At 40.3% G+C, this 25,065-nt stretch overlaps 2 protein-coding genes across 4 annotated transcripts; both read left to right on the top strand.

Annotated features, from left to right (window-relative positions):
• Nucleotides 1-7: 7 nt before the first annotated feature.
• zgc:136858 (pseudouridine-metabolizing bifunctional protein C1861.05) lies at nucleotides 8-9,238 on the top strand. Of its 3 annotated transcripts, none has more exons than XM_005450969.4 (19): nucleotides 8-55; nucleotides 2,099-2,193; nucleotides 2,287-2,401; nucleotides 2,494-2,668; nucleotides 2,753-2,864; nucleotides 3,232-3,338; nucleotides 3,518-3,644; nucleotides 3,825-3,945; nucleotides 4,106-4,191; nucleotides 4,373-4,512; nucleotides 4,605-4,664; nucleotides 4,755-4,818; nucleotides 4,904-4,998; nucleotides 5,099-5,227; nucleotides 7,808-7,922; nucleotides 8,009-8,146; nucleotides 8,285-8,451; nucleotides 8,536-8,618; nucleotides 8,821-9,238. In XM_005450969.4, exons 2-19 carry the CDS (start codon nucleotides 2,115-2,117, stop codon nucleotides 9,014-9,016), a joined length of 2,109 nt encoding a protein of 702 aa, XP_005451026.1. In that variant the 5' UTR covers nucleotides 8-55; nucleotides 2,099-2,114; the 3' UTR covers nucleotides 9,017-9,238. The 3 variants fall into 3 exon arrangements, with proteins under 3 accessions (XP_005451026.1, XP_025765146.1, XP_019217288.1); XM_025909361.1 differs by lacking the exon at nucleotides 8-55 and adding an exon at nucleotides 123-234; XM_019361743.2 differs by lacking the exon at nucleotides 8-55 and adding an exon at nucleotides 346-467.
• An 811-nt stretch (nucleotides 9,239-10,049) lies between these two features.
• On the top strand, nucleotides 10,050-19,577 carry cnot4a (CCR4-NOT transcription complex, subunit 4a). Its single transcript, XM_003443896.5, has 13 exons — nucleotides 10,050-10,303; nucleotides 12,098-12,320; nucleotides 12,528-12,725; nucleotides 13,004-13,090; nucleotides 13,217-13,318; nucleotides 13,549-13,674; nucleotides 13,762-13,886; nucleotides 13,975-14,181; nucleotides 14,298-14,355; nucleotides 14,494-14,749; nucleotides 15,072-15,569; nucleotides 15,818-16,051; nucleotides 17,081-19,577. Exons 2-13 carry the CDS (start codon nucleotides 12,147-12,149, stop codon nucleotides 17,407-17,409), a joined length of 2,394 nt encoding a protein of 797 aa, XP_003443944.1. The 5' UTR covers nucleotides 10,050-10,303; nucleotides 12,098-12,146; the 3' UTR covers nucleotides 17,410-19,577.
• Nucleotides 19,578-25,065: the final 5,488 nt, after the last annotated feature.

A 25,065-nucleotide genomic window follows, 5' to 3' on the forward strand; every position in this document is an offset into this window, starting at 1 on the left:
GTCAAAGTTCAACCTTGTGGGCAAAGTTTGTAGCATTTTTGTTGCAGTGGGGAAGGTAAGACCCAAACTCTTTGTATAAATTAGACCTTTTTCTCTTTGTGACTGTTTTTGATCAAGACAGGTCTATAAATTTATTCAGTTTTAGGTATAATGTGGGGTTTTTTTAAAACTCTCTCAGCAGTATTTCTTTACTTTTTTGGATTGAAGGGAGTCTTTCACATTACTATGCTGGAGGTAATAAATGGCCTTTTCCCCTTATTTATTTATTTAGAAAAATACTCACAGTGTGCTAGTGTCAGTGTGGCCCCTCCAAAAATTGGGTCAGGGTGCTGGGAATTTATCCCAGCTTTCTGGTTAGGAATGTCTCACAATGGCTGTACAGGCATTGTGCCATGCTTTGGCAGAAAACACACTGTAGGGTACGATAAATTTGGGAGGCTAAACAGTTTTTCCTTGAAAAACACAAGGTAAAGTTTTTCGCTTTTAATTTAAAGACAGAAAATTGGAGTTAGATTTTTTCTGTAGTCCCTTTTTAATGTTAATGTTTGCATTTTGTGTTAAAGAACCATGAAATCTAAACTAAATGCTGTGTGTGTAACGCTTGATTCAACAGCAAGAACGTGTCTTTCTCAACTTTGAAGCAGCTTTCTCTTGTAATCTCTTTCTTGTTTCGATGAGTTGACATTAAATATTTTCAGTACTGTGCAGCAGTCTTGCTGACTTTTTTTCTGTTGTCTGTCAAGATGATTCCACACTGTTTCAATAATGTTGAGGTCTGAGCTCAGGGGAGTCCAGTCCATGATGTATAGTTTTCAGCTGTGTTTTTCTATCCAAGTATGCTTTTACTGCATTGTCAATGTGTTTCATGCTGAGAGATGAAGCCAGTGGCAAACAGACACTTTCCACTTTCCACTTTGCCAAGATTCCCTACTGGTTTAAATGCAGCTCCAAACCATGACAGAGTTTCTATTGTGTTCTATAGATGGCTGTAGAAACTCACTGTTGTACCTGCCTCTTAACATACTAATGATGTTTAGAACTAGAAACTGTAGCCATGACTCCATAAGGTTTTTGCCACTAATTTGCAGTCCAAGTCTTTTGTAATTTGGCATACTTCAGCCTTCCTCACTGTTTCCCTGCCTTTAAAACGGCTTCTTGACAGCCACCCTTCCACTGGGACCATTTCTAATGAGGCTTCTGCAAACAGTAGATGGATCAAATGATCAAATGTTTCCCAAGAATGTGATCGTCACACATTCTTGGGAAACAGTACATTTGCATAATGACTGGAATCAGCACCAGTTATTAACAATGGGAATCAATTTTGGGGGATTTCCTTGCCTGGATTGTTGCACACGCATCAAGACCAGTGTTCAGAGTGATGATTGAGGTTGTGTGCTTTACTAACCTGACACTAGAAATCAAAAATCCAGCAACAGATGTCCAAGTTCAGGCCCAACACAGTTAGACTGGTTGGTAAAATGGTGGTAAAGAATTAACTGAAGTCCAGAAAGAGCAATATGAGATAGGTTTCTCCAAGTGCAGGGCGATTTAAAGGGTGATACTGATGGGCTCCTCTATTGACCTGTTTGCATGATATGTGAACTGATGCTGATTTAGTGTGGCAGGGATGGCATGTCAAAGCACTGTGCTATGAAAACTGCTTCATGGCAACATTTTTGGGCAAATATACAATTTTAACTGTGTTTTCTTTGACATTTATTGTATATTCAACTAAAGAAATTGGTACAATGTATGTGTTTTTGTGATAGTAAAGCAATTGATAGTAACAATGTGCCCAAAGATATAATTTACAATTGTTTCTTTGCTAACACTGGTTCAACCCTTGAATTAGGTCCTTTTTAATGTTTTTTTTATGTTTGACCTTAACAAACTAGAGAGAATCTGGCTTCATACATGTAAAATATTTTTTAAAAAAATGATAGGTGGCTAACGAATTTTGTGCAGCTCTGTAGTACAAATGTTATTTTAACTATCTAACTAAAAAGCACCTGCCATCTTGATTCACGCAAGTTGATCAGAAGAAGAGGATCACCTGATACAACTTTATTGACACTAAAATCGTTCATGCTCTCAGGGTTGACCCAAACAAAATGAGGATACTGAAGCAACTCTCTGCTCTTGTACTAAGAAGAGAAATAACAACATGCCAGAGGACAATGTGCAAAAAGGGTAAATGCACCGTATCACTGACATTAAAAGCTATAATGTTAACACGGTTTATAACCAGTTTATGGAAATAATGATGATTACCTCCTCTCTCAGATTGCCTCTTCAGAATTCACCCATCTGTATCACAGGCAATGGCGGAAAACAAACCCGTGGTTGCCCTCGAAAGCACAATTATCACACACGGCATGCCTTACCCACATAACCTGAGGTACCAAAAATGACCTTCAATTACCAACAAACTCGGGTACCAGAAGGTAATATTTGTTTTAAGATTAAATGATGAGTTGGGGTGTTATACAGGACAGCAAAGGAGGTGGAGGCTATTGTACGAGCTCAAGGAGCCACTCCTGCCACGGTTGGCGTTATTGGCGGGGAAGTCCATGTTGGACTGTCGTCCGAGGAGCTTGACCACCTCGCCCAGAACAAGAGCTCCCTGAAAGTGTCACGGCGTGATCTGCCCTACGTCATTAGCAAAGTGAGTCTTCGACACTTTGATCACACTCTAAATGAAATACTGCCAGGGTGTCGTCCACTTATTAGGTGTATGTTGTTTTCTCAGGGACTCTCTGGAGGAACAACAGTGTCAGCCACTATGATAGCAGCACACAGAGCTGGGATTCCTGTTTTTGTCACTGGGGGTATTGGAGGAGTTCACAGAGATGGAGAGAACAGTGAGCTGAGTCCCACATTTTTGAAAAATACCTTTTACACGTTTTCATATCATTTCCCAAAGAGCTGTGCTTGGAGTAAACAAAATATGTTGTCAGGTGGGCAAATTTTACATTTCTGTTAATTTTGCCACAAAGGAAGGAACAAAGACAGTGAGGTGCACACGGTTGGTAAAGAAAAGAAACATCTGGTTACAGTTGTTTAAGGTCTCAATGTGGAAGGATGTCACAACAGAAAGGTCGCTTACTGTCCTGAGATTTTATGTAAACGTGAATGAGTTAGCTAACTTCAAAAGTCTCTTTATGTGAAAACTGTATTTAAGCAAAAGCTTAAAATGAGTTTCCTCTGATTACATTAATAATCTCCCAGGTCTGGATATCAGTGCGGATCTCACAGAGCTTGGCAGGACTCCCATCGCTGTCGTCTCTGCTGGGGTCAAGTCCATTCTGGACATCGGTCGCACCCTGGAGTTCCTTGTAAGACATTTTTACACTGTTTTCAACTGCCCCCCCCAAAATCTAGTGTGGCAGGCTTAATAAAGTGGTGTATATTTCAGTATAAGGAGCAAATATGTATTAGTAATCAGTGTATTATAATCCTTAACATGTATGAATTCATCTAAAATTTATATATAATCAATTCTGTCTATAAACAGGAGACACAGGGTGTCTGTGTAGCCACTTATGGACAGTCAAAGAACTTTCCAGCCTTCTTCTCTCCACAAAGTGGATTCAGGTCTGCATGCCACGTTTCCAACCCTGAGGAGGCTGCAAAACTTATTGGTATATCACAATTTTATGCCATAATAAACACTGATAGAGCACTCGCAGGTTAAAATTCAGTACTAGTTACTATCTCAATTTACCTCACATTTTAGCAAATAGAATACAGCAACTTTGGGTTGTTATTTTTTTGTATGATATTTATTTTATTTTATTTTATTTTTTTGTTTGGTCACTCAGCAAGCTCTTTGTCCCTGGGACTCCAAAGTGGCATCCTGTTAGCTGTGCCCATCCCAGAGGAGCATGCAGCATCTGGACAGCAGATTGAAGATGCCATAAAAGTTGCAGTGGCAGAGGCAAGGTACAGAAAATCTGTTTTCAATTTTCTCTCAGGAGCCAACTTTGGATTTGAAATGTGGCCACTTTATGATACCTGATGCTCCAAGTATCATAAGGTCACTGATTAATATCATTAATATCAGTATTAGCATCATTTTCTGTTCTCTCTTTGAACTCTCAAGGGCTGAAGGTGTCATGGGAAAAGATGTGACGCCATTCATTCTTCAAAAAGTCAGTGTCCTGACTCAAGGGAAGTCCCTTCAGGCCAGTATCCTTTCAAAAGTCTGACTCGTCAAAAAATTATGCAGTAAACATGATTGTATCAAACACTTTGGTGAAAAAAGACAGAAAGTACGAAGATGATTGATTGGCATGACAATGTTACTGTTGGAGACTTTTGGCCTATAGTGTATGAGATCTAATGTGTCCTTAACGTGTCCTGTTTCAAGACATTGCTCTCATTCATAACAACGCAAAAGTTGGCAGTCAAATAGCCTGTGCTCTGTCAAAGCAGATGAATGACAGAGGATTAAAAAGTCAAACTTCTCCAAAAGCATCAAAATTTTCATCCAATTCAGATTCCAATATTGTGAGTATAAACACATATTTTATTCAGATTCTAAAATAGTGAAAGTCAAACAGTCATACATAACAGTGCATGCAATGACTATTCTGTTGCAGGTCGTGATAGGAGGAATAAATGTTGATTTTATCGTCAAGGGAAAAACAAAAGCACTTAAGGTAAGCTTCATTTACGACATGGATTCAGCCACAATAGTGCAGAGGAAGTGAACCAGACTGACTTCTGAGAACTCCCGTTATCTCTTTCAGTTTGGACAAACTAACCCAGGAAGTGTCTGTCAATCATTTGGTGGTGTAGGAAGAAACATCGCTGGTTGGTTTTTTATCTGATTATGTTTTACATCATGACATAGTTTCATGACTTTGAGTGAGTAATTTCTCTGAATGTTTCCTTAAAGACTCTCTAAGCAGATTAGGCCAAAACCCCCTGTTCATTTCAGCTACTGGAGCTGATTCAAACAGTGATGTAGTGTTAAACTGCTGCAAACATATGGTATGTGAACACTGATGTTTAGTCATTACCATGCACGGCTAAAATCTTATTTAAAGATGAAAAAAATATATTTGTTTTTTCCTCTTAAACTTTTTGTAAGAACACAAGTGGTGTGGCCAGGCTCAAAGAGCACAGCACTGCAACCTACTGTGCTGTCATCACTGAGAGTGGAGAGCTGAGTCTCGGTTTGGGAGACATGGATATTCATCAGCAAATCACAGAGCACTATGTAAGTGACATCAGACACTGTTCATGCTAAGAGACATAAAGCACAAAGGGATGAAAACTGCACATATAGAATCCTCAGTCAAATGTGATAGATCTACTTTAAACAGATGAAGACTTTGCCCCTGAAAGACACTTTAAAAAGCTTTTTTCCACACACGTTATACTTCTTTTTTTCAATGCACAAATTTGCACAACTCAACAATTTGTTTAAAAGCTCAATCCAGATCACATGTCTGCTTTATCCCATCAGTGCAGCTCATTTACATTGTAGATACAGTAAGATGTGACAAGCAATAAATACACTTACTTTCATCCTTATTGCAATAACCTCCTGATAGAAATGGAGTGGCTTTTTCATAGTGCTTTTCTGTGCACTTTACTCTATAAGATGTATTTATCCATGCATTCATGCAACACTCTGTTCTATGCATTTTATCTACCTCACATCCATGGACTATTTAGAGCCTCCAATTAACTTAACTGTGAGCGGTAGCCAGAATAACCAGAGTGAGCCCATACAGGATCAAGGGGAACATGGAAACCCTCCAAAGAAGGGTTTAGCAAGTCAGGATATTCACACCCAAACTCTTCTTGCTGTGCGGTGCCAGATTAGGACACTCTTGCAAAAGACATTTTTAATCTCAGGAGTCATACTAAAAGGTTAATAATCCACCTACATTTTCTTATAGATGACTCTGAGTGCCATTGCTCTGTCTTTGTTTCTATTACAGTATTGTGAAGCATATTCAAACACAAATTTTGACACCAGTTTTATGTACAGTGGTCCCTCGCTATAACGCGGTTCACCTTTTGTGGCCTCACTGTTTCACTGATTTTTTTTGTGATATTTTGCATGGTTTTTTTTGTTTGTTTGTTTGTTTGTTTTTTACAGCGCATTGTGTTCTGTGTCCTGATCGGCTGTAGACCATTGTCAATCAATCTTCTCGGTGCCGTGTCTCCTGTACGGTACAGAATGCGTTCAGCTTGTCAAATTTACAAAAATCTTCGATCGCTAGCAGTGTGACTCTGAAGTGCTGCACTGTATGTTTGTAAGTTTTCTCCCCAACAAACACAACAATGTCGACGAAACGTTTTGCATTGTCAAAGGCACCTGCGGTAGCACTCGAAAGGCAGAGGAAGATGCTACTGCACAAAAAGTTGGACTTCTGGACATGCTAAAGAAAGGTAGAAGTTACTGTATTTTTCGGACCATAAGGCACACTGGATTATAAGGCGCATTAAGCAAACAAATTTCACCTATTGCGGGTTATTTTTAGACCATAACTCCCGCGATAAACGAGGGACCACAGTACACAAATTACAAAACTTTACGTATGATAAAGGATCTAAAGGTAAGGACATTTATTAAGACAAAAACAGAACTGCACTGTGTTTGTGTCTTATTATGGAAGAACTCCACATTCAGTTCTAATGTACTTGCTAACATTTGTGGTGGCAATACTCATATTAGCTTTCTGGGTTTGTATGTTTTCAGACAAGCTAGCTTCTGACATGATTAAAACATAAATTTTAAGATGACCTCAGACCAACTAAGAACGTTTTACAGACAGTACACAAAAACACTTGCAACAGAGGCAAAGTTACCGTATACTTGGCTGAGCACATTACTGCCCCTGAAAAACAGGAGAAATAGTGAAGGAAACACGCTGCAGTTGGCTTGGTCAGTCTATGTGCACAACTCAGTCCAAAGGTACTCTACTGCCATCTGCTGTCCAAAGTGATATGCATTCATTTGCGACACAAAACTTGGAGGACTTCGTGAACCTTATCTTACCAGTAAACAAAGTGAAGCATACATGATTGCTTACATATTTAACAAGACTTGATTCACAATTTTGACCACATATTTGTGTGGGTCACAAAGGCTATAGTAACACAAATAATCAGTTGTTACAGCCAATGTATGCAGAAGAGCATCTCTGAATAGTATGGAGCAGCAGACGACCACACCAGGCTCCAGAGATTGGAAAAACATTGCTTGGTCTGATAAGTCTCAATTTCTGGTGGTGATTTGGGGCCAGCATTTGAAATAAGCAACATCAAACCACTGAATGATCATGCCTTGTATCAATGGCTCAGGCTGCTAAGATATTTTCTCAGCTTCTTCCAGTAGGTCGCCACGCCGTGTCACAAAGCTCAGATTATCTCAGACTGGTTTCTAGAACATGACAGTGAATTCACTCTACTCAAATGACCTCCATAGTCACCAGTTCTCAATCCAATAGAGCACCTTTGTGATGTGGAGAAACAAAAGCTTCTCATTATGTACAGCCAACAAATCTTCATCAGCTGTTGAATTTACAAATTAAGGCAGTTCTGAAGGCAGATGGGCCCAACCCCGTAGCAAGAGGTACCTAATAAAATGCTTGGTTAGTGTATTTGGGTTTTAGACAGGTATATTTTCTCAATTTGCTGACTGATTTATTAAATTTATGAAATGATTGATTTACATTTTGCTATTGTTTTCCCTGAGCCCCTGTGAAGAACCTCTGGTTTTACAAAATGCAAAATACGCTGTACTTACCATTTCAATATTCTGTCACTGAATAATTTTTTGTAGGTGTCACAATTCAAGACGCAGCTTTCATCAGCCACACTCGTGTGTCTCGATGGAAACATTCCCACCTCAACCATCAACTATGTTTGTTGTTTTGCTGAAAAGCACAACATAAATGGTAAGCAATGGAAAGACGTGATTCTGAAAAATCTCAAAAATGTGCTTTTATTGATTGTAACACTAAGATTTCCATGCTTATCGCAGTTTGGTATGAACCGACTGACTCAGAAAAGGCTTGTAAGCCTTTCCTTTCAGATGCCTGGAAGTCTTTGTCCTATTCATCTCCAAACCTGGCAGAGCTGTGCACCATGAATAAAACACTGGGTGTCAAAACACCTGAAGGTAAACTATGTTACTCCTCTTTTATCAGTGAAAGCCATCAAAAAACAAACTCACACCCTCTGCTGTTGATGTTAGAGCTCTTATCAAAAATGCAAATACTCTGACGGAAGCTGAGGATGTGGTTTTGTATTGCGGCAGTGCTGCCGAGCACACTTGACGAGATGCTCAGTGTTGCTGTGGCTCTCTCGCGCCCTCTTCTGGAGCATCTTCACTGCCTGGTGGTGACTCTAGGGGCTAATGGTGTGTTGCTGTGTGGAGAGTATGATGCAGGCACAGTCAACTTGCAGCCAAGAAAACAGAAGAAGGTAAGAACGGTCTTCATGCCAGCTGATAACGATTTGCTCTAACAGTAGTGGTGAAAATGGCTTTTTTCTTGCTTCTGTTTGCAGAAGAGGCAGCTTTGTGCTCTCCACTACCCAGCACTTGCTGTGACCCCAGAGGAGATAATGAATGTGTCGGGAGCTGGAGATAGGTGCTAAAAATTTGCTTGACCTACTTCATCCATCTTGTTCTTATTTGACTTTCATTTCCTGTGTTTCTTCTGCTGCAGTTTTATCCACTTTTCAATTTCCATGACCTCTTTCTCTTCCCATCTCGCTGGCATTCTTTCACTGAGTCACAAAATGATGGTGAAACACTCAAACAAAAGACACTCATCTCCCCTTTGTTTCCAGTCTTGCAGGTGCCTTAATGGCAGGGATTCTCCTGGGGAAAGACACAGACAGCTGTGTTCGGATGGGACTCTTGGCTGCAAGGACATCTCTGGCATCCCCGCACCCCATCTCTCCAATGCTCACTTTAGATGCTGTAAACCCCAACAAAGTCCACACTCAGACCTGGCCCAAACCAAGCCTTGTGTGGATTGATTAAAAAATAATAAATAATAGTGTTAGCTTTTCAATATTCTTATGGAAACTGTGTGTATTGTGAGGGAGGAAACTATAAAGAACGAAAGAAAAAAACATTGAATTCTAATTTTACTTGATTTTTAATGTTCTGTAATAATGGTATCTTGTAAAATATGTCAAGCAGCTTTGTTAATTTTATACAGCCATATGATGACCAAATTCAATAAACAGATTATAAAAATTATGAATTCAAGGGCATTCTGGTGCTTTGATTTCTAAAGAATGACACAGTCAGTGGCTTGCAGTTGAATAATTACAATGATGATTTTGTGAAAGACACTAAATACAAAAGAATCTATAAAAAACATTACATAAGGGACAGACAGAAAGCAAGTTATTATGAACCATTGTTTTTATATAAAAATTTTCTATTTATATTTTAATTATGTTTACACAATAAAAAAACAAGATTCTATAATGTTGGATAGGTAAGAGATTCCTTTATATTTTTGTGTCACAGCAACTATATATTAAATACAATCTGTTAAAAAAAGCTTAATTAATCAGAATCAGAATCTTTAATGACATTGTAGGAGTGAAACATTGAACAATGAAATTGAGTTGCAATTATCTCAGTGCAAAAGAAGACATAGATAGATAGATAGATAGATAGATAGATAGATAGATAGATAGATAGATAGATAGATAATCTGAAATTTAAAGACATTATTACAAAATATCTTAAGGTGAAAAGTACGCATAAGGAACTAAAGAAAAAGTAGTGTAGAAAAATAATGGCGAAAAATAACACAAAATTTAAGTGTAGTGCAAAGGAATGATATGTAAAAAGTTGAATATAACTAACATAGTAATGACGGCTGATTTAAAGTATATGCATTTTGAATTTAGAAAATAATGGCGAACTAAATTCCTTCATAAGAGCTTTGCAGTAGGAACTACATCCCTCTTGAACGTAATGGAACGATCGGAAAATGTAAAAACTACATCTCCCTGAAAGCATCAGCCCATCTGCGCAGACTCAGTGGCACTGAATACTTACCCCACTCCCTCCTCCCAACTATAATGCTAGCTAAGATGGTGGTTTGAGCGTAAATTGTCTCCACAATACCAAGAAAAGAAAGGGGCAAAACATCTTTATAGCCTTTTAATTACAACAGAACAACACAACTACTGGTATCTTACGTGACCCTCTATAGATATTTTGACATTTCAGATACATTGGCTCGCAGTCCCCGCCCAATTTAGTGTGACTCCCTTGGAGAGGAATCCTAAGCTAAATACGGACAGGGTAAGTAACGCTAACGTTAGCCAAGCTGCTAGCTGAGCTAGCCAGGTTCCATTCTGCCTCAGTAAATTAAGGACAATTATGTCTGTTGCGATTTTACTGACTGACTGTAAAGTTTTCTCACTCTTCCTGAATTTCTGCCCAGCTAATCTTAATGTCGTTTGAGCAATGACAGTTGTTTATAGTGCCAACAACTTGTTCCCAGTTCAGTGTTAGCTTATGTAAGGCCTCGTCGTCAGCTCAACTCCAAACCCTCGTACACTCTGATAATGTAGCCTGCTAACTACGGGTTAGCTTAAGCAAGCTGTCACTTTTTATATGGGGGGGCACCATAACGTTATGTCATACGTTTTTTTTAAACTATGAACGTCAATATTGGGGAACGTCTCATATCCACATGCATTATATTTGTGATTAATATCGCGGTTGTCACGGAATACTTGGTCTCAATCAGACCGGCGTCTTTTGCCAGTTCGCGGCTAATGTTAGCTTAGCCCGTGGTTAGTCAAATAACATCTGTCATAACGTACGATCCAGGAGACTAAGCAGCTAAAGTTACCAGCTTGGCCAACACGATTTGTTCACGTCTTTAGTGGGGATGTCTGCGAGTGAAAACGCAAAACGGCGATAGCCGTTTACGTGTAGGTTTATTTGCGAAAATGCTGCCCGGCATTGGATGTCTATAGTCTTTTAGGTTTTTATCGAGCTCTCGATGGGCTCGTCTGCTGGCAGCGGTGTTGTCACGTAGAAAACAGGCTGGTGTTTAAATGCCAACAACAGGCGATTCATTCGTAAATAAACCTATTTTATTGTTTTTGTCTTTAACGTCGACCATGACGTGTCAGCCCAAGAAAGATCCCACAACATCCGCATTATCACTTTGCGACCATTAGTTCTGTTTTTTTTAAAGGCTTGGGTTGATACGTACACCCATTTGGCTTATTTTAGACCTAGCTAGCAAAACCAGTGCCGCCCAATGAAAAGACCTCAACAGAATGCAACAAATCTTCCATCTGTGGAGGCCAGAATGACCCGTTATTATTCAAGCCTTTTCGTGGTCATCTGTAGAGGTGTTACCGATGAGTGTTTCTCTTTGCGCGATGTAGCACACTCAGATATATTTAACTGTTATTGAGGACTAAAGAAAACGGTCTGATATATTCATTTAGGACCGTTTGAAATAGTATTGTTGACACCTTTTTCTTAATCTTTGATGTATCACTTAAATATTACAGCTCTGTGTGTAGCACAATGATTTTCAGCTGTATTACTAGGGAGGCACTGAAATCCTGAGCTGATACAATGTTTGAAATAACAGTTTGGCCTATAGCTGATGCCAATAGGGGTGGGTGTGTTGTTGTTTTCATTTATTAACCCCCCCCCCTTTTTTTTTTTCTTTTTTTTTTTTACACAAAAGAAGTAAAAAATCTTGACCAGATTGTTTTTAAAATCTTCAGGTAGTCAACAAGGCTGATACTGATGTTTAGCTATTATAGTGGTGCTTCTCTACTTTGTGCTGTCAATTGATTAAAAGACTTTGTTTTAAAATGCTGGGTAATCTTAAGTAACTGGTTTGGCATTCAAAAAAAACTGCATTTAAAAATGCAATTAAAAGTATTTTGGCGTGTTCACTGATATATTGTCACTTTGGAAGTTCAATCGAAAGGGCTATACCTTTCTGCTGTTAAGCATCTGCACTGACAACAAGTTCAGTCATTCTAAATTGTAAATATATTGCTTGTTATATTTAGTCAGTTCTGAGTGGAGCTCTTATACTCTTCATTTATGTTTTGGTAGCCCTGTGCTCTGTGATCCGCTTCAGTACTCAGCCTTGCTGCGCCATAGGATGTCCCACAGCCCTGAAATGAAGGACGACCCCATGGAGTGTCCTCTGTGCATGGAGCCGCTGGAGATTGATGACGTCAACTTCTTCCCCTGCACCTGTGGCTACCAGATCTGCCGCTTCTGTTGGCACCGCATCCGTACAGATGAGAACGGCCTCTGCCCCGCATGCAGAAAGGTGAAATGGATGTAGATGCCATTAAACTCATTAATCAGGAGGATGATTTGTCTGTGGTTGGCTCAGCAGTCTTGTTGGAGGAGACATCATGTAATTACAATTACACAGGTGTAACTTGTGTGTAACCACGCCTTAAATTAGTAATTTTTTTTCCTTTGAATGGGAGATATTTCTGTTTGTAACGCAGTTCTTTCTGTTTTTGTGTAGCCTTATCCAGAGGACCCTGCTGTGTACAAGCCTCTGTCACAGGAGGAGATCCAAAGGATAAAGAATGAAAAGAAGCAGAAACAGAATGAGAAAAAGCAAAAGGTGACAGAAAACCGCAAGCATCTGGCCAGTGTCAGAGTGGTCCAGAGAAATCTGGTGTTTGTGGTGGGGCTCTCGCAGCGACTCGCTGACCCAGAGGTGAGTGTAATGCTTACATTACACTTCAGCTACCTGTGACAGGAGCGTTAAAACTTATGGTATTCAGTTTGATGCAGCTAAGGAAGTGGCTGTGTCACTGTAGATTTGGGCTTGACAGATGCAGTGAAGTTGTACTGTACTTTGTTGGTGTTGGTAAACAATGATCTTTACGTATATTTAAACGTTTTTACCTGCAGCTTCCTCCTGATTGAATATTCAGTTTGAAAGAGCTCAGTATGCCCAACACCTTGTCACGTGTTGCTGTATTTTACCCACAGGTCCTAAAACGGCCGGAGTATTTTGGGAGGTTTGGGAAAATCCATAAAGTGGTCATCAACAATAGCACATCTTACGCAGGTTCACAGGTGAGGAGGGTGGATTAGGTTAAAACAGCAATTTAATAATGAAAATCCTCTTTCATAGCTACAATGAGCTCATAAAAGTATGCAACCGCATCAGTTGCATGTTTGTTTACCTGTTTTGTTTTTTAGGGGCCTAGTGCCAGCGCTTATGTCACTTACATTCGCTCTGAAGATGCTCTAAGAGCAATACAGTGTGTGAACAATGTGGTTGTTGATGGCAGAACACTCAAGGTGAGAAGTTGACACAAAGATCTTTGTTAATTTTTAGTGATTTTAGTAGTCTTTTAAAGTGCACAAAAATTAGATTAATTCTCCATTTTCTTTTCTGCTTCTAGCTATTTAACACAAACATCATTGTAAACAATGTAGATTACACAGAGAAGATAAAGAATTCTTTGAAAAGAATTAGTATGAATTTCTATGTAAAATTTTCTTCTTCTTTTATTTCTTTCTTTTTGCAGGCTTCTTTAGGCACAACAAAATACTGCAGTTACTTCCTCAAAAGTATGCAGTGTCCCAAACCTGATTGTATGTACCTACATGAGTTGGGGGATGAAGCAGCTAGCTTTACTAAAGAGGAGATGCAGGTACACTTTTTTTTCCCCCTCTTCCCACAATGAGAGTCGGTTGTGGTTTAAAGCACCTTTTTGACTCATGTTATGCTGTTTTTTCAGGCAGGAAAACATCAAGAGTATGAGCAAAAACTCCTCCAAGACCTCTATAAAATTAACCCTAGCTTTCTACAACCTCCAGCTTGTGGAACAGAAAAGTCAAAGAGTAAATCCAACTCCACACAGAGGTTGGTATTTATTAATATTTTTATTTGTTGTATTTTTATTATTTACTCACAGTGCAGGGTGGTTAATTTCTGTCCTGCTTTGTAACAGAACCAACAGTAGCAATGGTAAAGATGGGTGGCCGACACTGTCAGGGCATAACAAGCTGTCCAACGGGCTTTCAGAAGACCGCAAGTCCCCTCCACTGCTAGACTATCTAGACCAAGAAGCTATTACTTCAGATGGGCTAGAAACAGAGCTGGGTCCAGGCCAGCGTACTGCCTTGTCCCCCTTCTCCTCTAACTGTGACAGTAACAGGTACATGGGTTTTTCCTCAGGAAAAGGACTTGCATGTTATTGAATAAAACAATTGTGTATTTATTTTGCAATGATCTTTTTTTTTCCCTGTCTTTATGTAAATTTTCTACCTGCAGTCCCAGTGACAAACCTCCAGAGTCTATCGGCATGGTAAATGGCGAGACTTTACAACAGGTAATACAGCATTAACCAACCTCTGTGGTTGTTTTGTTTAAATATAAATCTGAGTATGAACCAGCAGTAATAAGGACAACTTCACAAACATTTTCTTCTTTCTTGTTTTTTTTTTTTTCTTTTTCTTTTTTAATAAAGATACCCACAAGTGACTCGCCCTCCCCTCCCCCGGGTTTAACTAAGCCCAGCCTGGTAGTGCCCATCAGCATGTCAGACATCACAGCCCGTTCGCCCTTTGAGGGTGCTGCGGCTGAGTCCCAGTCACTCTTTTCAGACAACAGTAACTTCAGACATCCAAACCCCCTCCCTGCTGGTTTGCCACCCTTCCCCAGCTCCCCTCGCGGCAGTTCCGACTGGCCTATGACCCCTGAACCACAGAGCCTCTTCACATCAGGTAGAATAACACCATGTTTAATCTAGCTGTCAAACATTTTGATTACCTCCATCTGCTGTATTCTGAATATTTGTTTTCTAAACAATGAGCCCATATGACTAATGTAGGTAATGTAATAAGCAGCAAAATGCTAGGGCACAAGTTGCACTTACATTTTAATGTATTTAATATCTATTCAAGCTCAAACGTATAAGATTATTGAAAAAAGTTGAATTTGCATGTAAGGAAATTTCAAAGCTATTGCAGGTGTAATCTCATCTAAGTTTATCTGGTAGTCCAAGTTTTGTGTCTCCTATAACCTCTGTGTTTTCTCTCCCTTCAGACACAATACCAGTGTCGTCCTCCACAGACTGGCAGGCGGCCTTTGGCTTTGGCTCGTCCAGCAAACAGCAGGATGATGACCTGGGCTTTGATCCTTTCGATGTGACTCGCAAGGCTTTGGCTGACCTGATAGAGAAGGAGTTGTCAGTACAGGATCAGAGCCCTTCATCCCCAGGGCCCCTCATCCAGGGGAGCAACCATGGACCCAGCCTGCCACCCTCCAACCCTAACCCCAGCGCTTCCCATCACTTCCCCAGTGGCCTCCCACGTGTCCCACAGCACCACAGAACCATCTACAGCTCCTTCAGTTTCCCCAGCACTCACAACAGCCAGGCCAGTCAGCAGCAGCCAGCTGCCAGACACCCCTGGTTGGGCGTGCCCACACGGAATAACCTCACACACTTGAACCACTCAGCCAGTGCTGCCTCACACAGTAATTTCCTGGACCTGAATCTGCCGCCTCAGCACAACACAGGGCTGGGAGGGATCCCCATCTCAGGTACCAGACCCGTGGGTCACTTTGGCACCTTTCTGTGTCACATTGCAGTAGTGCATGTTAAAACAGAGAATAGACTATAGCTATTTAATTTCACAGCACATGTGTGCTGCGACATGGCATTATGATACTTGTTTTGATTAGCTTGTATTGATTTTTTTTTTTTTTTTTTTCTGCTGGCAGATGCAGTTTTGTACTTAACCACAAAAACACCTGAGGAGCTGACATGTCTGTTTACTTCTCTCTTGCAGAAAACAGCAGCTCTATAGACGGCTTAAATGTGAAAGAGTGGCAGGATGGTCTCAGGGCTCTTCTGCCCAACATCAATATCAACTTTGGGGGCCTCCCAAATTCCTCGTCCTCTTCCTCCTCCTCATCCTCCAACAGTGTTAACCACATTGGTGGGCCAGCTGGACCAGCAGGCATGTCGCACAGCCTGAGCTGGGACGGCACAGGCAGTTGGATGGACCCCGCTATTATTACAGGTTGGCAGTTAGTTCACAGCAACATTTCAGATCTTTTATGAAGCAAAAATCCAAAATAACTGGTTTGGGCTTTTGTTTGTTTGAAATTATTGTTTAGTCCTAAAGATTCTTAAAGATTGGTCTGTAAAAACATCAGAAAAGAGTCAAGAATCCTTAGTCCTCCTCAAATTGCCTTTATCTAATCAAAGATACCCCAAAGGAAAATCATTGGCACTATTAGTGAAATTACTTGATATTTAACATGATAAAGGCTGACACCTTTAAGCAAGTTTAAAACTGGGTGCATACAAATCATGGATGAGTTATTAGATTCTTGTTTTGATTTGTCTTTCGTGGTAATGGAAATCAAGTTGTTATTATCTTTCGCCAAATCATAATTGTAGGCAGTCATTTTCCATCTAGTAGTAAGGATGAGTAGTTTGGTATGATGTTTGATTTGAATGTCAAACATATCCTGGGAAATTCCATCAGCGTATTTAGCAGAATAATAGCAAGGAAAAAGCACCATAAATATTTTACAGGCATCAAAATGCTTCCTCATTTTCACTATCGTAGAAGTGGGTAAAAACAACTGGCACAATGTGGTCATTTATGACATTTTTAAGCAGAGGGAGGAGCGCAAGTGACAAGCTCACACAAGACTAACCTTGGAGTTCTGAAATTTTTAGACAGCTTTGGATGACAAAATGAAGAAAGTATGAAGAATTTCATTTTTTTAGCATAAAGCGTAAATGTGTGCCAGCTGTTATGACTGATAACAGAAAAGACAAAAAATATTTTGAAGTGTTTTTTAAACTGATTTAGTGTCTTAACTACATGATTAAGAAATGCCTTTCAAACTAAGTTGCATAACTTTTTCCATTTTGGTGTGTCATATAAGCAATATATTGTTATATCGAATAGAAATGATGACAGCACTGTAAATGTTTCAACAAAGCAGCTGATCACAAAAATCTTTATGTCAGATTTGTGTTGTGGTTTTTTCGCCATCACTCATCTCTTGTCCTCCCTCTCCGTAACCCTCCGCAGGCATCCCAGCCTCAGCCGGCAACAGTTTAGACTGCCTCCAGGACGATAACCCACCACACTGGCTTAAATCCCTGCAGGCACTCACAGAGATGGACGGCCCTGCCAGCTCAGCGATGCCCACTCCCCAGCCCCTCCACAGCAGCCTCCTCGATGCCCACATCCCTCTTCACCACAGAGCCGCCGCCGGCTGGGCTCCCTACCTTCCCCCTCCCACAGCCAACCCCGCCAGTCAGTTCCACTCCCCTCCCCCAGGCTTCCAGACCGCCTTCAGACCCCCGGGACAGCCCTCCACAGAGCTGCTACAGAGTGCTGCTGTGGACCGCCACTGAACACAGACTACAGCAGACACCCATCCATTGCCCCACTACCACTTTATACCCACTCATCTTGTACCCTCCCCCCTCCCCCTCCCAATGCAATACACACCAATCTGCAGAGTATGAAAAATTAACAAAGTAACAAACATGCTTTCATCTTTTTTCTTTTCGTCCTTCCTTTTTGTCCACTCTGAAGGCATTTTATTTTGTTTTTGTTCATGGCACAGAAGTTATCAGTACCTTTTTGTCTGCTGCCATCACCACTCCTTAGACCTAGTTCTGGGTGTAACATGGGATTCATTATGTAGCTTACTGTTAACGGAGAGCACAAGAATCAATATAGGATTGAGCACCCAGTGGTGTCATGAGAGTTAACTCCACAAACTGGCAAATAAACAAATTAGCTGATGTGAGGTCTTTTTATTTTAAAAGTAACTAATGATTAAGCATGAACAGCATTTGTGTTTTTGAAAGTTGAAGTCTTGATTAGTTTTCGAGGAATGAACCAAGCTGTGAATCTGCTCTTTGAAGCTTTGCCCCAAAGACCCTCATCCTCCCCAGTTTAACAGGAGTCTATGAAACGGTTAATTCTTACAGTTGTGTCAAGAATAAGGAGAGATGATAGAGGGAAGCCCTTTTCAGACATGGGATTCATGACATCACCTCTTTCAAAGGGAGTTGTCATTCACACTTGAGTCACTTTTATATTTATTAAGGGAGACAAAAAAGGAAAAGACTTGTTGCTTTGGTGGCAAAAATTATTGTCAGCATCTCCTACTGTACCCTGCTTCTTACACACAGGCATCGTGACAGATCTGTCTTTGGAAATAGGCAAATCACATCAAAGAGGAGTGTAGTAATCACATTGTGAATGAGAAAAGGAGTCGATTAGATAAAATATTGTGTACATGTATAGCTGTTTAGAGCCGCCTCCTAGTGAATCATCATCGTGTGTGTGCCTGTCCGCCAACATGCCTGCGTGCAGTCAAACTTCAGATTGATTTGTAAATGCCACCAGGTCCAGCCAAACAAGATGGCGATTGAAATACAGAAAAAGTGACCATCTAGACGTTTAGCTGATGTGTAAGATTAACAAAAAGAAGCGCATGTCTGAAGGGGGCTGGAGAGAAGAGGGGTTGGTCTTAGCTTTTTGTTGAGTGGGTTTAAAAATGAATAAATAAAACAAAACCTCAAAACAAAAAAAAGAAGCTGAGAATTGGTTAGTAAAGGCCAAGATGCAGATGAGACAGGGGAGTTGAGGGCACAGGCTATGCATGGGCTCCCTGTTAGGTAAGGACACAAATGGCCTGCTTTGAGAGGCCACTTGGCTCACATTCTCTTTAGTCGAGGGGAACTCCCATTGGCCCCATCCTGCTGGAGGGAAAATTTTGCTGAACCTCTGTATCAGAGGATAGAGCACCGCCTAACCGCAGGGAGCCAGGGCTTTGGGAGATCGTGGCACACATCCTGAGCACTAGGGTTAGACTCACAGTGCCACTGTGTGGTACCTACAATAGCTAGCCCTAACATGGACAGCCACCACTTAGTAAGGACAATGACTAGATGGATGAGGATATGTCGAATACTAACGAGGGTAATAAAGGGGTTAACAGGTCCCTTTGTTTGACCCACGAGGGCTTAAACGAGGCCTTAAAATGGACAGATGAGAGAGAGAGAGAGAGAGAGAAGCTTGAGCGATAGGAAGGAGAGCATCAGGACTGCTGAAAATATGCAATATTGTACGTGACTTTGACAACTGTATCTGATCATGTGTCACAAAGGAAGGTGCCGCAAGACAATACCAAGTACTGTAGTAGTGATTTAAGGAGCCTTTAGGATTTAAAATCAACCTCTCTGACCACCGCCTTTTTTTCTTTTTGAAGTCTTAATTCTGATCTGTGTTCGCGCTCTCTACCGCTCTCTTCTCTCTCTATCTTGCTCTGTCTCTCTTATCCCCATCCCCCCCCCCCCCCCCCAATCCCCCGCTGTTCTCTATTTAACAGTATTCACAAAATGAACAAAGTCATCCAGGAGAAACCAACACAGAGTCATACAATGGGTTTTAACATGATGTTGCAAGGAAAAAATAAACAAAACGACAAATTTGAGACGCTTAAAGGAAGTGAACTGTCCTCTGCAGGTCTGGAAAAATGAACCTTAAATAAAACTAAAAACTCTGAGCTGGTGTTTGTCTGCTGTTGTCTTCTCATCACTGCCTTTCTGTATAAAATACAAATCCCAGGAAGCTCGCTTTTAAGTTGCTCCTCTATTATTCCAAATTCTTCCACTGGGGGGCAGATCACTTTTTGTCAGCTAGGAAGCTCTGCAGTCAAACTTCAGCTGAGCACACAAGGTGACACAGAACGACACCGACTACAGTTTTTCAGATACACCGCATTTTCACCACTAAGGGTTTTCAGCGATTGGATATAGGCAGAGTACTAATGGGCATGATCCTTGTTGCATTCAAAGAAATCTAACCATCTTTTCAGTGCAGCAGTGCTGCCGGGAGCAGAGCATGTGTGCGTATCACTGTCCTTTAGTTTGCAGCTCTGCACTCTCCCCGGCCAATGCAGCAGTAGATACCTGCTGCAGCGAGGTCTCTTTTTTTTTTTTTTTTTTTTGTCCTGCAGGACTTCTGACAGACACAGGGAGGAGCAGAGTTATTACTCTTACAGTGTTTCCACTATTTCTGCAGTTCACTGAATCTGATGCCTCCAATATGCTGTTTAACTCTGAATATTGTTTCTATGGGAGATTAACTACACATACATGATCTGAAGGTCTCAATTAGAATCAGAAGTAAACGTTTTTATTTGGCAGCTTAAGGTGTTAAAATTACTTATAACTGTCATAGTTTAAAGTCTTTCAAGCTCGCTGTCCTTCTGTAGCATGTACAATAACATTTCAAGTTCAACAGGATCATATCAATATCACAATATCATTTTCAAGTTTTTTATGAAGACTGTCCGGATTCAAATGCAATAGTAGGTATGAGAATGCTTTAATAATAAATAAAATAATAATATGAAAATATTAAGTCCTTAATATCCAGAAATCAGCATCATAATGATGAAAACTGAAGCAGAAGCAAATCACACTGAAGAGTCAGAGAAAAAGCAGCACTTGAAACTGTTTTTTCTCAGCTTATTTGTCTATGATCTCCTGATAAAGGTGCAATAAACAAAACACACTCGGTGTATTGGCCGATCAATCGAAGGAAAGACTTATTCAGTTGTTCAAATGGCCGACGACGTCTTTGTTTTTTTCATTCGACTAATCGATGAGTCGGCTGGTGGTAAGTGGACATGTGGCTAAAATGAACACCCCGGGATGCTTGGAGCTGCCCCACCTCTAGTTTTAGGCTGCAGGTGCTGAGGAGGCACCAACAGAGGAAGGTGAGTGTGTAAATAATGCAGGCAGGCAGCAGATTCAGGGGTTGTGACAATGAGTCAGCAGCAACACAGATGGAGGGGGTGGGTTGGGGGGGCTTTGCTGTGAGTGTTCCCGGGCCAACAAACACTCATGCAGACTGATGAAACATAATGGAGGGATCGTAGCGATGATGCATGACTGACGTCTTTAGAAATCTGTTTTCTCCAGCCATGGAAAATAACTCTGGCGTTTGGCGCCGTTTCTGCTCAAGTGGAAAAGACCGGCACTGAAGAAGGCACGATGGACTTGCGGATTAGTTTATTGATTTGCTTGCTTTGATGAAGCTGCATAATTACATTCATCATAAGGCTAAAGAGGACGGTGAATGATTAAGGTGTAAAGGTTAGAGGTAATTCGTAGAGAGGATCGCTTTTGGCAGCACATCGCAAAACTCTTGGGTCAAAGCAGATCTTATTGGATCATAAAAGAACATTTATGCTTTTGAGACTTTAAATTCCACGCTTCTTATGTCTGTTTTTACTACAAAACCAACTCATTTTGCACTGAAGTTAAAAAACACACACACACACACATGAAACTCTGGTCAGGTGTTATCTCTGGATGAAGCAGAAAAAGCCCTGATTTTTCACTCTTCCACAGAGCTGTCCTCTGCAGGGGTTCAGTCTGTTAAACTGCTGAAGCCTCGCTTTCCTTGAGGACTGCAGCTACAGTATATGAGGATGTGTGCAGAGGGCACAGTAGCTGCAGTCACTGTGAAGTATGGCATTGACAAATTATTGACCCTTACTAAATTAGAACTTTAAACTTAAAGATATATGCAAAATACTAAAGTATGAAATACTAACTCAGAAAAAGCCTGTACGAAAATCATGTGCTGAAGTGTGGAAAATAAAGGCTAATTTTATTATTTTCCATGGTGTCTCCCTTAGATACAGGAGCAGGAAAATGCCCAGCAGTCAATTCCATTTATTTGACAGGAGGTGACAACAGAGGTTAGGGGTAGCAGCACACTGACTTTGCTGTACATCTGTACGGCTATTCTTCTTCATCTTACCTGAATCGACCAAAGTCTTCAGCTTTTCAGAAACCAAGTTACTGGTCTTCAAACCCTGCATGTGTGTCAGACAGGACAGTCTAAACTTAGTTTTAGGCTATGCAGTTTTTCATATGACAGCGTTATGATGGTCAGTGATGTACATGTGTAATTTCCCGGCCCTGGGCTGGTGCCCACTTGGGAAACCTGCAGGGACTGCTCTCAGCAGAAAGCACTCTCTCCATTTGTCAGCCTCTGACAGGCCCTCTCAGCAGTGGAGCTGCATGCACTGCAAAAAATGACCATTTTCACAATCTGTTTACTCTCATATTAGACTGATAAAAGTGGAGCAGAAATCTTAAATTGGTTAATAAATGAGTTGGTGAGCAGAAAACTAGACCACGGCCTTTGTGACAATTAAGTCATTTTAATGAAAAAACAAGGAAATCTGTGACTTTTGATAAAACATTTAAAGAAAATCAGAATGGGCCTGTGGATGGATGACACCACAGTCAGCATGACTGGGCCAGGTAACACTCTGTGTTACCTTATTTGACAGAAGGTTATACATTTTCTGTATATTTATCATAATAAACATAAAATCCATTAATGCTTGGATAAACAAAGCTTCAAATAACAAAACTGATCTTAAAACCAAATAATTTGCCTTTGGGTCTGACTAAAATATAAAGAAAAAAACTTATCAGCGTTCCAAAAGCATAATGAACGTATTTAACTGATTAATTTAAAAAAAAAAATCAGGAAAATTAATCAATAATAAACAAGAAATATATTTTAAAAAATGGAATCATAAGAAAACATTAAGGTGAACATTTTAGACTGAATTAAAATCTGTTACTTTTTCATAACTCAGTGAATGTATTAGCAGTTGCCTATTTATATTTTCCCAACCACAAATAGCAATGTAAGGAAACATGACAGGTCTGACAATTTAAGACACCTGATGCACAAATTTAAGAGATATTTTATTTAGCTGACAGTTTAATGAAAGAAATACTTTTTGCAGTGTGTACAACTCTAGACTGACCCACACGAGCCTTTACTGTAAATCCTCCAGCAGCCCAGTTAATGTGCCCCGGCCAGGAAAGCTGACATGATCCTCTATCATCACAGTATGTAATGGCTCCGCCATATGGGATCTGTGTGCAATGCAACATGCACAGCAGCTTAGATCCAACGTCTCTGCATCTTCTCCTCTCCTGTGAGTTCAAACTAAGGCCACATCTTGCAAATGTCCAAGTACTTCTGAGCCTCTGAAAATGGAAAAAATGATTTATAAAAAAGCTAGATATTCATCATTGATTGAAGAAAATAAGAACAACCCTAGGTTTCTCTTCAGCACTATAGTGAGGGTGGCAAAAAGTCAGAGCACCACTGAGGCAACCATTCCTTCAATGATAACTAGTAATGACTTCATGAATTTCTTGACAAATAAAATTTTAATTATTAGAGAAAAAATTACTCATAATAATGTCACAGATGTAACATTATCTACTTTCAGTACCATTGATATTCATTTAGAGTCTTTTTCTCCAATGAAACTTTCTGAGTTAGTTCAGAAATTGCTTCCACTATGCGTGAAAGGGTTAATTACGCGCCAATCTCCAACCTTCTAATCATCTCAAAAATTCTTGAAAGAGTAGTTGTCTAACAGCTAACAGATCATCTGATCATCTGTAGAAGAAGGGCTGATTTGACTTATTTGAGTTTCAGTCAGGTTTCAGAGCTCATCACAGCACAGAAACAGCTTTAGTGAAGCTTACAAATGATCTTCTTCTGGCCTCTGACAGTGGACTCATCTCTGTCCTAGTCCTGCTAGACCTCTGTGCAGCGTTTGATACTGTTGACCATAACATTTTATTAGAGCAGTTGGCGCAAACTGTAAGTATTACAGGTACTGCACTGCAGTGGTTTGAATCATATCGATCTAAAAGACTTCAATTTGTTCATGTAAATGGAGAGTCCTCTTTATAGACTGAGGTTAATTATGGAGTTCCACAGGGTTCAGTGCTAGGACCAATTCTATTTGCATTATACATGGTTCCCTTGGGCAGTATCATCATAAAGCATAGCATACATTTTCACTGCTATACAGATAACACCCAACTTTATCTATCCATGAAGCCAGATAACACACACCAATTAGTTAAACTGCAGGAATGTCCGAAAGACATAAAGACCTGGATGACCTCTAATGTTCTCCTTCTGAATTCAGATAAAACTGAGGTTATTGTACTCGGACCTGGAAATCTTAGAAAAATGGTATCTAACCAGATTCTTACTCTGGATGACACTACCTTGGCCTCCAGTAACATTGTGAGGAACTTTGGAGTCATTTTTGACCAGGATATGTCCTTCAATGCACATATTAAACAAATATGTGGGACTGGTTTCTTCCATTTGCACATTAAAAATTAGAAATATCCTGTCTCAGAGTGATGCTGAAAAACTAGTTAATGCATTTATTATTTCTAGGCTGCACTACTGTAATTCATTAGTATCAGGATGTCCTAAAAACTCCCTGAAAAGCCTTCAGTCCATAATGCCGCAGCAATAGTACTGACGGGGACTAGAAAGAGAGAGCATATTTCTCTTATATTGGCTTCCCTTCGTTGGCTCCATGTTAAATCCAGAATTGAAAATCAATTTCAATCCAGAATTGAAAAGGTCATGAGTAATTAGGCCCCATCTTATTTTAATTACCTTATAGTACCATATCACCCCATTAAAGCACTTCGCTGGTTTTGGGCTGGATCAGGTGATCCTGAATCCTCTCCTTAGTTATGCTGCAATAGGTGTAGGCTGCTGGGGGATTACTTACCATCCCATGATGCATTGAGTATTTCTTCTTCAGTCACCTTTCTCACTCACTATGTGTTAATAGACCTCTCTGCATTGAATCATACTTAATCTCTGTCTCTCTTCCACAGCATGTCTTTATCCTGTTTTCCTTCTCTCACCCCAACCGGTCGCAGCAGATGGCCCCGCCCCTCCCTGAGCCTGTTTCTGCTGGAGGTTTCTTCCTGTTGAAAGGGGGTTTTTCCTTCCCACTGTCGCCAAAGTGCTTGCTCATAGGGGGTCATGTGATTGTTGGAGTTTTCTCTGTATGTATTATTGTAGGGTTTGCCTTACAATATAAAGTGCCTTGAGGTGACTGTTGTTGTGATTTGGCGCTGTATAAATAAAATTGAATTGAAATTGAATTGAACCTAACTGTA

The sequence above is a fragment of the Oreochromis niloticus genome, linkage group LG7 (assembly GCF_001858045.2).
Source record: "Oreochromis niloticus isolate F11D_XX linkage group LG7, O_niloticus_UMD_NMBU, whole genome shotgun sequence".
In the NCBI taxonomy this organism is placed as follows: Eukaryota; Metazoa; Chordata; class Actinopteri; order Cichliformes; family Cichlidae; genus Oreochromis; species Oreochromis niloticus.